This window comes from Bacidia gigantensis (genome assembly GCF_019456465.1).
Source record: "Bacidia gigantensis strain McMullin 20006 chromosome Unknown contig_246, whole genome shotgun sequence".
Classification (NCBI taxonomy): domain Eukaryota; kingdom Fungi; phylum Ascomycota; class Lecanoromycetes; order Lecanorales; family Ramalinaceae; genus Bacidia; species Bacidia gigantensis.
The window spans coordinates 535,689-551,842 of record NW_025408602.1 but is presented as its reverse complement, the minus strand read 5'-3'; the positions used below and the strand labels follow the sequence as shown (position 1 = coordinate 551,842).

Here is a 16,154-nt window from a genome sequence, read left to right as displayed (position 1 = left end):
CATACGCTTTGCCTGTTAGTCATCTAAGGGACCTCCAAATGCCAAGCATTTCCAGAGAGGGTGGAGCAAGCTCTTTATATGCTCCCTAAAGAGGGGCGAGGGGCCCCTTTGGCGGCGGCTTGTGGAGCCTGCGGAGCTAGGCATTTTAGGCTTCGCGGAACTGCGGAGCCGCATGCCATTTCCTCCTGTAGGGAATACGGGAGATCATGGTCACATTCATCATTATGAATGTACTACCGTGCAGCGATCCGCAAACGGGCGAGAATGTGAGGTCCCCTCTGAATTCTGGTATGAACGCACCATGGGGTGGATATAAATGTGAAGGGAATCTATCTTCTATGAGGAATACCGTACTATCCATTCGGTTTCCCTTTCGCCCCCCTTTTTCCCTCTTCACCACCACCTTCGGCCCTTTCCCTCCTCTTCATCATTACGTCCCAATTATATACTCGTGCGGTTGCCACCTCGAGAGTCTGCAACCTCATCAGCTGTGTGAAACGACTGTCTCTAGTTGTCGCTGCATACCGTAATCTGCTCCCTCAGGAAATCCAAATCCTCATCGCAGTTTTGCATCGTTTTCTGTGCTCCAGAGAGCTTACCCTCCAGCATAGTCTCAGCTTCGTCCACAGGGTAGGACAACATCACGTTTGCGCCTAGCCAGAGATATACCTCCTCTGTTGGGGGCACGAGCGCTTTCGCATAAAGGGTATCGTTCAACTCAAACGTAGCTTCTAAGGGGTCCGAATCGGGCTGGTAGCCGTCAGTCTCCAAATGAACCGTTCCACACCACATCGATCACACCCTTCGTGTCTTGAGAAATCTGACAGTATCCAAGCTTCGCTGCAGATCCGGTATCTTGTCATCCAGCCCCGCTTTCCGCCGTTGTGTATTGACTTCCATAAATTGGTACTTTCTGTAGCCTCGTAAGACGTGGATATGCGGGACGGATCAATTTGACGCACGATATCATTTCCTGAAAGCTCTTCATCGTCTGATCCACCTCTGCTCGCGAGGAGACATAGTCCTCCACCTTGTCCACGAACGGCGCATTGGGAATGCCTCGAGGATTGGTACCCAAATCATTGCTGCCAGAGAATCAGTCTCATACTCAGCGCACGCGAGTAGTCCCGTAAGTACCTGCCGGTCGTCTTTGACATAGCAGAGAAGCCTCAAGCCTCTGTTATAGACTTCTGTACAAGACCGTAGCTGCTTTCACTGGCAAAAGCATTCAAACACCATCGGCCGAGACCCGGGCCGCGAAAACGTCACGCTAGCGATGTCATCACCAAAAAAAAACAACATATTGACAAGAATAGGAATGGCCAGAGCCGAACAACACATTCATTCTTTTGTTATCAAGCGATGCTTAATGCCGGCCGTAATCTCTGCAAATCCAAGGTCCACAAGCATGCCAGCTTCTCGCCGTTCGCTCTCCACCACCACACTCCAATTCCCAGCAAAAGCCAAGCTCTAACCTTCACCACCACGCACCCAAAAGCTCAATCACGGCGGCAGCCATATAAACCATCCTCTCGCATCCCCTCCGCCAAGAGGCACATACCTCCCCCAACAACTTCCTCACAAACGCCACCTGCCGCAACTCAATCCTCTCCCCCTCCCGTCGCCACTTCATCCGCCCTTGACCCATCCTCCACAACCCTCCCCCCTCCCTTGACCCTTCCCGACCGCCCCCCAGGCACACCATGGTACAAATACTACTTCAGCGTCGGTCGCACTCTCCTCAAATTCTACAAGACCGGGCTCCTCGCCCTCTTCGCGAACCGCAAAATCCTCTTCCAGGCGCCGCTGCGCCCTCACCTCCTCTCCGCCAACGCTCGAAAAGCTTTGCTAGCTGGCGAGATCACGCGGGCGCAATATGTATTCATTAAGAGGGTGAAGGCAGATTTGTTGAAGGTCCCGGTTTTCGCGGTTTTGTTGCTGGTTTGTGGGGAGTTCACGGCGCTGTTGGTGCCGTTCGTGGGGGCGATCGTGCCGAAGGTGGTATGGTTGCCTGTGCAGTGGGAGAGGGCGCGGAGGAAGGCTAAGGAGAGGAGGGAAAGGGCTGGGAAGAAAGTGGGGTATGCGCGCAAGGAGGCAGGTGGTGGGGAGGTGAAGGGGCTGGATTTCTCTTACTTTCCGAAATCTAGGGAGGGTGTCGAGAGAGGGGAGCATTGGAATGAGATGGTCGTGAATGGTGTGAGGTTCAATGCTTGGCCTGGCCTGTGGGACCCTCTTGTCTATTTGAAATTACTTCCTGGTGCAACTCTACTCAAGCGGCTGGAAAATCGAGCGGATGAGTTGCGGCTGGATGATCGGGCTATTGCCAGAGATGGTGGGGCTAAGGAAATCAGTGTTGAAGAGGTGAAGCTATGTCTGGACGCAAGAGGGACCGATGTTCGAGGGATGGAGGAGAGCGAGATGAAGGCTATTCTAGGAAGATTCATCGAGAAAAATCGAGAGGAGCACAAGAAAAAGAGGCACGAGGGAGGAACGAAAGGTGAACCTTGGGGGAGTAAGGTATGACTCTGATTTCGGGGGCTGTAAATAGGAAAGCGACGCTACTCCGATACGAGAGACACCACACTGTAGAGATATTTGATTAGATAGAAGCTGAACATTAAACGTAGATCTGGTTCTTTTCATCATTGTCTCTATATTTTCAAGCCCAAACATCCCCATTCTTCATAGCGGCGTGGTATCATATGGTGAGAACCCTCTCCTGAACCATAGAATGTTTCAAACCCAAAAAAGAAGAAAAGAAGCAGAGAGAAGCTCGCTTGACTGTAACCGCTACAACGCTTGCATCCAACCAAATGGAGAATCCCGATAGCTCGGTGCTCGAATCTAAACATTAAAAGTCGTCAAAATCGTCAAGAATTAAAGTCGGGGGTGGTCATATTCGTCTTGATGATGTTGAGTCTGTGGAAACGTCCATGGAAATAATGTGGAGTTCGCTGCACAGCCCATCCTTTGACGGCTAGTACAATAATTGCCCAGGCCATCAGGAAGGACGTGAATCCCATGGTGACCGCGAAGGGAAACATGGCATGAATACCGTGTTCATCCATTGAGTTTACAGTGTCGCGATTGCTTGCCATGAAAATTATGCCGCCTGAGATAAGACAAAAAGAGGAGATTAGCTCCGTCGGGGGTCGAGAGGGGAGGTAGGAGGTAGGAGGTGAAAGGTAGGTCAGAAGATAGGTGAGGCCACGAGCGAGAGCAAAGCCCACCAACAAAGTGCCCCATTGTTTATGGACCATGGTTGAGACTGTTGAATGTTGATGATGTGAGCTCATCATAACGCCAAGTAACATAATGACCAAGGCCGGCAGGGGGTTCATTGAGACTGGATATGTCTTTGGAGGCTTCAAGCTCTCCTGGATTTGCTGAGGTCCATGAGCCGCAGGAGACGTCAACATCACAGCGTTGAGTAAGTCTCTTATCCTCGTCGATTCTATGAGCATGCCGCAAAATCCGCCTCCGAAGAACATGATCGTAATAGAGATGTGCTCGAGATCCATTGGACTCCATTCTTTACCCCATGCGGCCAAATGCTCCAGGAAGACATTAGAAAATCCGTAAAAAAAGATGACGAAAGATTCCACAAATTCAGCTGAGGGAACGCGCGCTTTCCAGGAGCCAACAACGCCGGCAGGCGGTTTGACATTCCAGGCCCACCCGTACTCAGAAAAGCATCCCGTCCATCGACCAAGCGTAAGCAGGCCATACCAGAAGAAAATGCCACCTTTGATAGCGTGTGCCAAGCCATTGAAAATGCTGTTACCCCGCTGAAGTATGTATCAGTATTTGCTAAATATCTTCTCAGGTTGAAGGAAAACCTTACGAAAACACCGCCATAGACAGCGGCACCGCTCACAAAGGCTATAAAACCTATCACGAGGATGGCACGGTCTATGAAGTTGGAAGCTAGATCGACAAAACGAAGCATTGGATTCGACAATTTTCCTGCTATAGCGGTCGCGACACGCTCAACCCTCTTACTATCCGGAAGACCTTCCTTTCCCGCATGTTGAGTGAAGGCTGCATGATCAGCTTCGTATTCGTGAAGCCTCTGCTGCTCTTCCTGCGTATATGTGGCCGTAGAGGAAACAGACTGGCTTCGTGACTGCTCAGGTGTTGTAAACGGCCCGTCCTCTCCAGAAAACCTGTGCTGATATGAAGTAGCTGGTTGCTCTTCTTCATGTTGCTTCAAAGCCTGTGATGTCATACGTAAGAGCGCCTCTTGCTCATTCTTATCGCTTGTTGGTCTTGACCGAAGACCAGCGGCGAGTTTGAATATTGCCAGGACGGTTTGCGCGACGACAATCCAGGTCACAATCCACCCAATAGGTCCATGTGAATTGTGTTGGTACAGCTGGGGTGTCTTGTACTTGTAGATCGTCCCGAGCAGGGTGGCTATGCCGTGCAATCCCAAAAACGAGAGTTGAACGGGGAGGGTGAAGGAAGAATGAGCAATATTCAACACGATGGCTAAGATTACACATCAATATGAATGGTTATCATTTCGGAGAGAGAGCTCTCACCAACGGGCAACACAAAAACCCATCCCAGCGTCATCAGAGCAATGTGGGCGAGCATCAGGCCGCCAGACTCCGGATATGAGAAGTAATTGCTGGCAGATGCGAATACAGGATTCATCGTTGCTGATGCCACAGTAGTAGGCGACGACACGATCGACGGCATCTTAGCAAAGCAAAGATGAAGGACCTGCGATGTACCACCATCAAGGATTAATAATATGCTATTAGTGAGGTAATTTGAACTGTATGAAGAGACTGGTGTTCATAATCAGCTGGGTTGAGGGGCGAGGAGGTCAAAGGCGCAACGGCAATTGGGGACGTTGGTCTTCTTTTGGTGCCTGGTCGGCCTGGCAGGATTATTCGGAGGGTGGTAAAGGTGAAGGGACAAGGCACCAGCAGTGGCAGCCCAGCGGAAGGCAACATGATAGTTATATCTGACGGTATCAAAGGCTGCTGACACCATGATCGGACTTTTGGGCAGCGGAGCCGACGGTCGAGGAGCTTCGCTTTCCTAGAAATGGTATAGCAGTGAACTGATGTAGGTCAGTTGGTGGCCTGGAAACAGCGGAAAATGTGAACGTTATTGTCACAACCAGGGGTGCAGAAAACGGTGGTCGACTGCGCAGCTCCAATAGGATTTTATCGTAAGCTTTTAGCTTGACGTGGGTTTCGCCCTGCAGTCTGTCAAGAAGTGCCAAGACGGCGGATTGGTAAAGTACCATATACCCCGGCCTTTCCGGCTCCTCGCAGATGGTTATTTCCCTTACCCAGGGGCAATGAAAGCCATAAGGAGTCGTCGGAGAGTGATCATTACCAATGAGAATCTGGGATGTATCACATGCCTACATATGTACTCTAGCAATGGCAACAAACTCCGTCGTCCGGGATCATTCGGCGATTATCAAACCGAAGTGCTTTTCTTACTAATCACGTGGAATGGGATCACCAAATATACTGGACGTGATGACATCAGTCGTGTTCTGACTCACTTGCTTATCATCCACAGCCATAAGGTATTGACTCTTCAGGAAGTTCGAGCCGTGGGTTCGAATTGCTAGCCAGCTTTTAGGGTTGAGACCGTCACTGCCGCTGCACGCTCAACCCTTTTTTAAGCGTCAGGGCATCCAAGGCATCCCACACGGATGCACGGCCTCACCGATGTCCGCTCTAGCCCTTGCAGCGTCCATTCTGTGACTGACCTCAACTAGGCAGAACTTATACGTTCACTAGCCCACACAGATTGCCTTCTTTCCCACACATCACGATGGTGCTCTGTGTGCGATGTGGCGCATCACTCGAGCGCCCACAAATTGCTCTCATAGTTAGCATAACATCGAAACTCATTACCCAAGCGATCTTGAGCATGATGAGGCCTGAATGTTGTGGTTCTCGTGCCAGGATAGATTCGATGAATTAGTTGCTCCATTCTTTCGCCAGTGCAGATTAGAACACGCGGGCTCGTTGCCTTCTCCTCTTCACCTCGAGTCCTCGCCAGCCAGCGGACTGTTATGGCTGTCTTGGTTTGGCAGTCTTCACTCAGGAATGGTGGATCGCAGAGAATTCGATCAAATCGGCCCTTCAAACTTGGATCCAATTTTAGTGGCTGGCGGAAGTCATATTGATGGAGCTCGGGGAAGACACTGAATCTATCGTCGTACTCGAGGAGGTAGATACCAGGTCTCTCATGCGCTATGACATCGTCATTCAGTAGGTTCTTCAGTTGCACAAAGACACTTGGGGCTGAGATGACTGCGATCTGTGTGTCGTTCGTCGCTTCAGACAAAAGTTCAGTTGCTAGGGCTACGGCTGTGTCCTCGCTATACTGTACTCATCAGTAAGACAAGGCACGGGAAGCCTGATACATACCCAGAATTGGCTAGCGTTCCAATCTTCAGCAAACATATCCATAGAAAATCGAGTAGCGGAGTTGGACTGTTCTGTCACTGACTTCAGTTCTTCGAAGCGTTGCTTTTGCATATCCTGTTCGCTGTAGAAATGTCGCAAAGCCGTGAGAGCATGATCAGAAAGCTCTCTGGAACTTCGTTAGTTCGTAATGCAGCGAGCAAAGGCCCAATGTATACATCTTTTCCTCCTCATCTTGGCTCGAACTATCCATTTTCCGGCGGTCGCTAGTTTCTCAAACGCTGCGTAACTTGCATTTGCAGATCTGTCTCAAGCTGTAGCGCATGATAAGCCAGGGATAAGGAGCAGCTTCGAGATAGGGGAACATCGATTCAACAGTCTGCACTAAAACTAGCGGCAGCAACGCCAGCCGTCCCGACCCGCATCAAATCTGAAAGTCTGAGAAGCCAAATTAATCGTCAGATTTGCTCCAATGGACATTACGTTGAGGGAATGGCTCCTCATTCTCCATTATCTCTATCTCGGATCATTTAACACAGTGTGTTGACTAGACGCTAAAGTCATTGATATCATGGCGTCGTACCTAGCTCAGTACAGTCCAGCAAAGTTCCAGAAGTACATCTTTCGACTCCCGCTGTTCACGCGCATTACCCTACTCCTCATCGTAATATTTTGGATTCTGGAACTACAATCTGCTTGGGATGTTGCATCATGGGGTGCTCTCATACCACAAGAGATGAATCTTGGAACGATGTATCGCCTGAACACGTATCCTCTTATACACATTGGCTTCCTACATTTCCTCCTTAATACCCTTTCGATTGTTCCTTTACTTGAAAGATTCGAAGCGGAACATGGTACACTCCTTACTGCAGCATTCTTTGGTGGTCGTGAGTATTAGTCGCGAAAACAGATATGCCGAGGATACTAAGACACACCCTTTTAGCTTTCTCGACTCTGCCAGGCGGAGCATATACATTGATAGAGCGAGGTATTCTCAGGGCCAATACAACTGTGATGGGAGCGAGGTACAGCTAGGTTGCCATGGTCGCAGGCAAGAGAGGCTGATCATACGTAGCGTGTGGATATTTGTACTGTTGGGTGCTGAAGCCATCAAAGCGTTTCGCGCAAACCCACATTTCGCGTGAGTTCTGATAAACCATATGCTGGAAACGTTGACTAACACCATGAAGCATCGGAAGTAATAAGATACCAACATGGACTACTCCTCTGATTCTTTTGGTCTTCGTGTCTGCATTGGTACCAAACACCTCTTTCCTTGGTCATCTATGCAGTGTTGCCGTTGGTTATGCATGTGAGTCATCCTTTCTGCCCTAGTCTGTGATTTGAAGTATTACAAAAGATCCGTAGCTGACGGCAATGCTCCGTAGATGGCCTAGGTTACCTCAAGATACTTGCTCCACCCGAGAAGATACTCCGCTGGATAGAAGGAAAATTGAATCTCCTCGGACGACTCCCACATTATGTCTCAATCGACCAAAAGACTTATGGACGCTATGGTGTTTTACCAACCGCGAACGCTCCAGCAGGCTCATCGCCGAACGGCGGCGTCCGTCCAACGTACTTAGGTTCGTCCCAGCGATTAGGACCATGAATTACGCGGTGATCACGCGTTTCATGCGAGGCAGGATAATTTATATTTGCAACGCACGAACAACATCTTGGCTCGCCAAGGTATCTTAAATGCAGTCGATCAGTATACAGCTCAAGGCAACGTCTCCGCCATTGAATATTGAAGCAATCTCCATTTTCGACGTTAGCTCACTTCGATCGTCTTCGCACAAGCCCAGGTACCAGAGTCCAGTCTGGAAAGTGTACGCCGCATGGTCTCTTGCAAATCGTACCTTTCCACTGACGTGGCCTCTCGTTGCAAGAACACTGTGACGAGAGAGCTAGGCAAAAATCGCTGTGCGTCCTACATCCATGACTGAAAGTGGAATGAGAATTCTTGGGCCCCAGTACGCTTTCTGAGAGCCCTGTTGATACCCACATTACCAAGGAGATGGCACAAGTGATCAGGAGCTCCAAATTACCCGTGAAGCTAGAAAACGGGAGCAAGTCATCTTGCGTATTGTTTCGTGATATACAAGGGAAGAGCATAGCTTCTCTTACACCGTCTTGATACCGGCAAGAAAGTAGTAACCAGTATGGTCGATACGAAATGCTTGAATGCGAATTGCAACACGGCCCATATCACTTTGGACAAGCTGATTCAAACAATCCTCCTTCTCCGCTGGAGACTACTTTGGGGCTCGCATACCTCTGACCAAGTTTTCAAATGTATGATCAATTTTGTATGGTGGAGTGAGCGTCTTGTCTAGCGCCGAGCTCAAAGCAAAGCCGGAGAACAAAGCAATTCCGCCCTCCAAACCTCAATGCGGCGATTCGTAAAAGCAGAATCAATTCTCACAGCATTTTCACTCGACAAGATCAAAAGGACCATTTGGTATCTAGCATACTATGCATTCCAAAGACTTTAGGGTCAAAGAATCTGTTGTAATCAACAATCTTTAGTCTTCATGCTCGCGTCTTGTTGCTTTCACCCGCCATGACCTACCAAAGAGAACAAGGCACAATACTAAGCCTGCTATTACACCAAAGATTAGAATGTCTTTCGCAACGTCCCCTACAAATTTCTGAAATTCAAACTTTGCAAAGCCATCTTTCCGTATCAATGACCTAAGCATTCTCAGTCATGGGGCTATTGACCTCCAAATTACTCTCAATCGTTGCTCTCGCCCTAACGACCCTAGCCACCAATGAAGCCGATTTTGAAGACTTCATTCCACCCAATGAACTCCAGAATGAAGAACAGCTTCCTCACACACTATCTAACATAACCGCCCTCCTCCCCCGCGCCGTCGGCCTTGTCAAAGGCGACGACAAAAAAATATACGGCGGTAAAGTCGGCACCGCAATTGATGGTCTCAAAGTCTTTGTATATGCCCAGCCTGGCTGCACAGACGAGAAACAAGAGATCGACGCGAACGTTTACTCTCAAAATGTGGCTCCCGAGTTCAAAGGCCAAGGCAATGCTATCCACTCCTTCTCGCTCTCTCGCGAATTGAACCCGGGCGAAGTTATTGATTTTAGTTCAAAAGGGCCAGCGAAGGTAAATATGAGTCCACCTCCTGATCAAAAGGCTCCTGCGCCGCCACCACCGAAGCAGGAACAGGGGACTCAGAAGGATGATAAGTCGGATATCAATATCTATTACATGGAAAATGCGGTCTTTGTGAACAGGAATGCGGCGAAAGATGCGAAACCTTTTGGGACACCAGACGATACGAAAGTTGGGAGCGGGAAGCACTTGAAAAGAGGAGAGACGGTGTGGACGGATGATGATGGAAATTCGTATGCGTACTTGGAAGAGGAGATCGACGTTGTTGTTGATGGTGATGATGATGATGATGATGACAAAGTGGAAGGGGGACTGACTGGTGGTGATGCTGGAAAAGGGGTTTTGGATAAGAGAGGAGGGCCGGATATGACTGCAGGGTTGGCTCAGTGTGCATTGTTTTTTGGGAGTTGGGATAAGGGAAAGATCAAGCAGGAGTGTGTGGATTTGAAGGGTGCGGCGAATTGTTTCCGGATCTGGCTGCCGCAATAAGTTAAAGAGATGGTTGGGGGAAATTCCATCCTCGGTCGACCTTGGATTTCTTGGTGACTCATTTCCCTAAGTGCTGAAATTCATTGTTTAGGTGTTTGAATAGATTGTGTGCTTTGCTTGCATTAATGGAACAACCTCATTGCCTAAATGTCTACCCAAATAAGAAACAAGTCTGATTTGGTCAGTAAGCGTCCAATTGACCATCTAAACAGTTGTCAATAGATTATATTTTTAAGGCTTGATCAATTTAAACAAGGCATAATACCCTGGCCTAAAGTCAACGATACGTCCTCCTGAGGGTGGACGACGTCTTATTGAAGGGTTGATGGTGCTATATTCGACGATATGTTAAAAGACCCTTCAAGTAAAAAAACTTCTAAAGACTAAATAGGTAAGACTGCCCAGAACCACCGCTGCTCCACCCAAAACAGCACGAGATTGGCGAACAAGATAGCAGCGGGTTCACCAAGCTGACTGATTGGTCATGAAGTTGAGCATTTGGTCAATGAGCCCAATTGGTCAATCAGATGTGACACATATACAAAGGCCAACTTCTGGATAAATCGTGTTCCTTTCTTTTGTTTGCTTCATCCGGCGGTCCCGCTCACCACCATTTATAACTCATTAAAATCTTGTATTTCATGATTAACTACTCTACGAAACATCTCCTCAATCAGGTCTTTTGAGATGGCGTGAAGGGTGGCAAACGAAACGTGGAAGCAGAAACACTGAACACTGACTGACATGTTGACACAGGACACTCAGCAATGATTAGAATTCACCCTTTGCCGTCTTCTTCTAATCATTCACTCGAGAAGAAATCTAAGGGATTATAGCGCAATTTCTGTGCCTGCCAGCCCCAGATGCCAACCTTTGCATCCTTGCCAAATGAGATATGTTCGAAGGTAGCAAAGCTGGTATGTCAGTTTTCTACGGTCATTGTCCTCAAGCAAAATCATACCAAGCCGACCCAGAACGGGACTTCAAGGCAATCAAAAGTCTTTGGAACCAGCTGATATGCAGCCATAGCTACCTAGAGACTCTTTAGCCGCGCTGTGTCAAGTTGATCGTGCACTTTACCTGACTGTTCAGCCTGTGCTCTATGAATATTTGGACATTCGGGTGCCATTGCGATGGCAGCGCCTGGCGAGTCTCGAATCGCTCCTAAGTACAAACAATTCTGGATTTCGTTTCACACGCGCTTTCAGGATTATAAATTCGAGGACTTTGGACGGAGCAGGTGCTGACAAAGGAGGACTTGGTGTATTGAAAGTGACCGAGCAAGACGTTGAAGCTCGCTTCTTATCCTACGAGCCTGAATCCCATGCATCATACACTCTCAATGGACTGATTCGTCTCATACTTGGGAGACTTACTCCTAACAGCCTTCGTATATTTTTATGGCATCATGATTGCTTCATCGACACGGTCACCATATATCAACTTTTCACGTCACAAGGAAAGTCTTTGCAGCACTTAGCATTTCGTGCCCACATCTCGGGACAAGGAGAAGCACAATTGTCTTATGCTGGTCTGCGTCGTCTATATATGCCTGACCTACGTCTGGATGAGGGCACTTGGCCCTTGCAGCTCCTTGCTCAGAATTACGGGACATTGGAACACTTGCACATTGGGATTGAGGGATTTTTGTTTCGCGAATACGCCAAAAAAGGTAGACTTGAGGCTAATGGAGATGAGCGATGGCAGAAAACAACTGCCATTGTGTCCGCACTCAAATCTGCAAAAGACAAGACAGATCAAGCCACGAGCGACATGCGTCAGCTTAAGTCAATGACCCTCATTGGGTTAGATATTTCGGCTCTTTGTGCAGGGACCGAAGCTATTCTCAAGTTTAATTGCCTTCAAAGACTCTGCGTTGAGTCATGCGTGGGATTGGAAACAGCCTTTTCATTTCTCGTGGCTAAAGCTACAGACTCCGACCGTATACCTTTTCAGGAACTCAGGATACGACATGAGCACATCTCGGCCACTTTCCTTAACATTCTTCGCGACTTTCTAGTCAAATTACGGCCTTTGAAACGACTGCACATACTCCTAGAAGGTGAATGCACCCGCGCAGGGGATCTGAAGAGTATCTTGAAGGTTCACGGTCGATCACTAATGTCATTGGTCTGGGAGCAAAGGACCGGACCGCGTCTTGTCTGGGGAAGAGATACCATAGTCAGCCGAAAAGACCACATGGAGTTCCGACTCATAGCAAAGTACTGCCGAGAATTGCGATCATTGGGTCTGGGAGTCCGGTGGGATCACTTCCATGACTTTATGGGCGCGAATGCTGAGGTGAGTACAGCGTCGGTGCCAGCGTTCCGTAAAGAAGCTGACGTACATAGCTCGAATCATTCTTCAGTAAGCTCAAGTATCTGAGGACTTTCAACATTCGGGGACTGCCTGCTATGTCTCTTGACGAACGGGGCATCTGGCTAGATGAGGATTACTTTTTTGAAGGTCTAGCGACAAAATTTGCAGAAAGAATATGCCAAGCTCTAAAAACCATCAGCAATGTCGAGACATTATGTTTGGGACCGATCACGTTCGGAGGCATGAAACTTTCAACAGCTGCTTACGATCGCGAGTGGAATTATATGCAACCTCGAATTTATCATCTACAGTATTTGCGTAGAGAGGGAAGACTTAGAACAGTGTCACCATGGGTTGCGAAAGCCCAATTGCTCGCGGTAGGAAACGTACACGATGCTGAGGACTGGGCAAAGGATCTTGGCATATTCAGTCCGTGCTGGCTGGATGGCAAGCATTACTCATGAGATTAGATAGGATACAGCCATAACACAAATCTTACTCAAAACTATCGTGAAGAGTCAATGAACGAGGACCCTGGCCAGTGAATTCTGGCCTTTTAATAGGAAACAGCCCCTTATCAGGCCGCCTGGAGTAAAGCATCCCGGGCTACTCGTACGGGTCTGGGCAACGTTTAGGGCTGTCTGTACTCAAGATTTTTTTTTTAAATGAGCCCTATTTCCAAACTTCTAGGGAAAGGCTCGAAATAGATTCTTAAGTATTTCAACCATGAACCGACACTTACTTAGTCTGAAATTTGCATACTTATGTTCTTGATATAATGAATAGGTTTTCGGAATTTGAAGTTATTCCAATGAAGTTTAGTCATCACTAGGCATTAAAAAAAAGATTCTTTACCATACGAATTCATCGAGAATATGATTCACTTAAAAAATCCCTAAGTAGGCCTTGCCGAAAGCAACCACGCTATTTGCCATAGTGCGGCAATAGAACCGAGTAAACCTGAGGCGACAATCCGCACTTCTGCAAAATGATGTTTCAGTGACATAGGAGAGAATACGTCTTTTGCCAGCTCATTTGGATGGCGGAAGCAGACGCCGAGGCTGGGGGCCTCCAAAGGACTCTCAAAGATCTCGTCGCAGGCGCTGCGGGTGGGATAGCCCAAGTCTTGCTCGGTGAGTATTCATGCAAACCGCTGTTCTGACCAATATTCGGTCTTCCTGGTCTACATGAGTGAAATTTGTCTTGCTTTTCGATTTCTATTTCGAATAAAAATCGTCATGTCGTGGAATACCTCAAGAAATATCTTGCGCTTTTCATACTTCCTCAGAAGCCCAAACAAAATCTACGGTGGAGAGAGATCTAATATGACTTGAGTAGGTCAGCCATTCGGTATGTTTTGTTGAGAGAAAATGCCAGAATTGATGCTTAAATTGGACCGTAGATATTGTCAAGGTCCGGCTCCAAACGACATCACAATACTCCGGCGCTTTGGACGGTGCTACACAGATCTTCAAGAATGAGGGACCACTTGCTTTTTACAAGGTCATTGAGACGATGTGAATATCTTGAAGAAAATCATTACTGACTTTTTGAAGGGTACACTGACTCCATTGGTTGGTATCGGTGCGTGTGTAAGTCGCGCTTCCTCAAGCCCCTTAATCATTTTCGTGCTGTGGCAATTCATATTTCTTTCTTCAACATAAGAACCATGGCGACCCCTCGTTCGGGTATTCATCATTATAGCACCTTTATCTGACGCCTTGAACTTGTCTTAGGTGTCAATACAATTTGGCGGCTTTCATTACGCTAGACGACAGTTCGAAGCACGAAACGCTTCTATCCATCCAACCAATCCAACTTTGTCCTACTCTCAGTACTATGCTTCGGGCGCCTTCGCCGGCATCACTAACTCCGTCATCTCGGGTCCCATCGAACATGTTCGTATACGGCTGCAAACCCAGCCGCATGGTCACAATCGCTTGTACTCCGGTCCCATTGACTGCGTCCGGAAACTCTCCGCTCACGAAGGCGTACTTTCCGGTCTCTACCGCGGTGAGGCCGTGACCATTCTTCGAGAAGCTCAAGCGTATGGCGTCTGGTTTTTGTCGTATGAATATCTAATGAATGCGGATGCCAAGCGGAATCTCGTGAAAAGAAACGAGATCCCGCAATGGAAAGTAGCATTCTATGGAGGGCTTGCGGGTGAGATGCTTTGGTTGAGTAGCTATCCGTTTGATGTTGTGAAGAGTAAGATGCAGAGTGACGGTTTTGGACCCAATAAGAAGTTTGCGAGCATGAGGGATTGCTTTGGGCAGACGTGGAGGAGCGAGGGATTGAGGGGGTTCTGGAAAGGTATCGGACCGACCTTATTGAGAGCTATGCCCGTCAGTGCTGGGACTTTTGTCGTGTATGTATGCTCCTATCTAGTTGTGAAGCGATAGCTGACATGTCCAGGGCCGAGATGACTCTGAGAGCTCTGGGATAGATACCCATAATTGATACTCAGAAAGTTCAAGCAAACTGAGGGTGAGGACTGGATAGATATATGTATAGAGCCGAAAATATTCACCTCTCAAGACATTCTCGCTATATTTATACATCCACCACTGGCTCATTCGATCCTGGTGAGTCTACTCCCGAGGTATCCGAAATGCCAACAAAGCTTCCAGCCTGAGCAACTTGTATACCTTCTCCCGCGTTCTCTGCTTCTAACCATTTGAATAATTCTTCTTCCTCGTCGCCAACCTCCTCAGTATCGTCATCATCATTCATACCTTCCACACCCTCCATATCAAAAGGTTTGTAATTGAGTTCGCCCCTCATTGCATCCGCCATCCTCATCTTCTGTCCCTCTTCTCCCGCCCGACCAAGAACCCCTGCAATCACCTGCACACACCTAACGCTGTCGTCATTTGCCGGAATCGGATAAGTAACCCATGTGGGATTAGCATTTGTATCAATGACGCCAATTGTAGGTATATTGTTCAATGCGCACTCATGCAGTAGTACCCAATTCTCGACTGGATTGAGACACACCACAAGATCTGGTTTTAACGCCGGCTGCTCGCTCAAATCGATTTCTATCCCTGTCACCGCTCGATCAAATTGATCAACGAGCTTCTTATCGCCTGCAGCCAAGATCTGGTTTCCATTCGTGATCGCGCCTGGGGTCCATCGATCAAAGACATGACAGCCCTTTGCCATTTGAGCTGCTTTGACAACCGCGCCATCTTGCCCAGCTCTTGTGCCAACGAACAAAATCAGTCCGCCTTGTTTGGCTACTTCTCGAACGACTCGACAAGCCCTTCGTAAATGTGCTGCTATCGCGTCTAAAGAAATTATGTGTATGCCTTGCCGTATGCCAAAGATGTAGCGTGAATTCGCAGGATTCCAGTGGGAGGTCTTGTGGCCCATATGAGCCTGGGAAGCTAGCAGGAGCTCTAGGGTGATTTCATGTGGGCTGGGAGGACTGTATACCATGCTTTCAAGCTCATAGTGAGGCGCAAGTGTGCTTCCATATTGCTTATCCAAATTACCTGCAGACGATGAGTTCGAAGATTTCTAAATCGTTTGGTCACATTCTTACGCTGCCACCGATCATGATCGAATGCCTGTTTAGTGCCATCTTCTCGTAATTGCTGTTGTATGAGTGCATGAGTATCTATATGGGACACCACTTGAATGCCTGCGAGTGGTTTGCCATTCAGTGAAGCTTCTATCCAACGAATGGATTTTGCTATTCGATTTAATTGGCCAACTGCGAAGGCTCAGCAGGGCTCCGAGCAGGTATGTCTGGCAGACTACTCACACTGTTTGCTAATTGCACGTCGTAAACTCAT

General features: G+C 48.1%; 9 protein-coding genes across 9 annotated transcripts; 5 read left to right on the top strand and 4 right to left on the bottom strand.

Moving 5' to 3' along the window:
• Positions 1–353: 353 nt before the first annotated feature.
• On the bottom strand, positions 354–1,157 carry PRF1 (peptide chain release factor 1; the record flags this gene model as incomplete). The annotated part of the gene is made up of 5 exons (XM_044814328.1): positions 354–473; positions 526–750; positions 802–913; positions 963–1,085; positions 1,138–1,157. The coding sequence occupies 5 exons, from the start codon at positions 1,155–1,157 to the stop codon at positions 354–356; spliced, it is 600 nt and encodes a 199-aa protein (XP_044668478.1).
• A 205-nt stretch (positions 1,158–1,362) lies between these two features.
• KY384_005829 (uncharacterized protein) lies at positions 1,363–2,523 on the top strand (the record flags this gene model as incomplete). The annotated part of the gene is made up of 1 exon (XM_044814327.1): positions 1,363–2,523. One exon carries the CDS (start codon positions 1,363–1,365, stop codon positions 2,521–2,523), a length of 1,161 nt encoding a protein of 386 aa, XP_044668477.1.
• A 347-nt stretch (positions 2,524–2,870) lies between these two features.
• Positions 2,871–4,704, bottom strand: KY384_005828 (uncharacterized protein; the record flags this gene model as incomplete). The annotated part of the gene is made up of 3 exons (XM_044814326.1): positions 2,871–3,788; positions 3,845–4,491; positions 4,545–4,704. 3 exons carry the CDS (start codon positions 4,702–4,704, stop codon positions 2,871–2,873), a joined length of 1,725 nt encoding a protein of 574 aa, XP_044668476.1.
• A 1,128-nt stretch (positions 4,705–5,832) lies between these two features.
• Positions 5,833–6,915, bottom strand: KY384_005827 (uncharacterized protein; the record flags this gene model as incomplete). The annotated part of the gene is made up of 3 exons (XM_044814325.1): positions 5,833–6,363; positions 6,408–6,569; positions 6,883–6,915. 3 exons carry the CDS (start codon positions 6,913–6,915, stop codon positions 5,833–5,835), a joined length of 726 nt encoding a protein of 241 aa, XP_044668475.1.
• Positions 6,916–6,975: 60 nt separating this feature from the next.
• Positions 6,976–7,552, top strand: KY384_005826 (uncharacterized protein; the record flags this gene model as incomplete). The annotated part of the gene is made up of 2 exons (XM_044814324.1): positions 6,976–7,294; positions 7,515–7,552. 2 exons carry the CDS (start codon positions 6,976–6,978, stop codon positions 7,550–7,552), a joined length of 357 nt encoding a protein of 118 aa, XP_044668474.1.
• A 69-nt stretch (positions 7,553–7,621) lies between these two features.
• On the top strand, positions 7,622–10,035 carry KY384_005825 (uncharacterized protein; the record flags this gene model as incomplete). Its single annotated transcript, XM_044814323.1, has 3 exons — positions 7,622–7,664; positions 7,796–7,993; positions 9,119–10,035. 3 exons carry the CDS (start codon positions 7,622–7,624, stop codon positions 10,033–10,035), a joined length of 1,158 nt encoding a protein of 385 aa, XP_044668473.1.
• An 895-nt stretch (positions 10,036–10,930) lies between these two features.
• Positions 10,931–12,818, top strand: KY384_005824 (uncharacterized protein; the record flags this gene model as incomplete). The annotated part of the gene is made up of 3 exons (XM_044814322.1): positions 10,931–11,033; positions 11,084–12,336; positions 12,387–12,818. The coding sequence occupies 3 exons, from the start codon at positions 10,931–10,933 to the stop codon at positions 12,816–12,818; spliced, it is 1,788 nt and encodes a 595-aa protein (XP_044668472.1).
• Positions 12,819–13,393: 575 nt separating this feature from the next.
• Positions 13,394–14,756, top strand: KY384_005823 (uncharacterized protein; the record flags this gene model as incomplete). The annotated part of the gene is made up of 5 exons (XM_044814321.1): positions 13,394–13,487; positions 13,693–13,704; positions 13,757–13,857; positions 13,911–13,946; positions 14,091–14,756. 5 exons carry the CDS (start codon positions 13,394–13,396, stop codon positions 14,754–14,756), a joined length of 909 nt encoding a protein of 302 aa, XP_044668471.1.
• A 151-nt stretch (positions 14,757–14,907) lies between these two features.
• KY384_005822 (uncharacterized protein) lies at positions 14,908–16,154 on the bottom strand (the record flags this gene model as incomplete). Its single annotated transcript, XM_044814320.1, has 3 exons — positions 14,908–15,851; positions 15,902–16,072; positions 16,124–16,154. The coding sequence occupies 3 exons, from the start codon at positions 16,152–16,154 to the stop codon at positions 14,908–14,910; spliced, it is 1,146 nt and encodes a 381-aa protein (XP_044668470.1).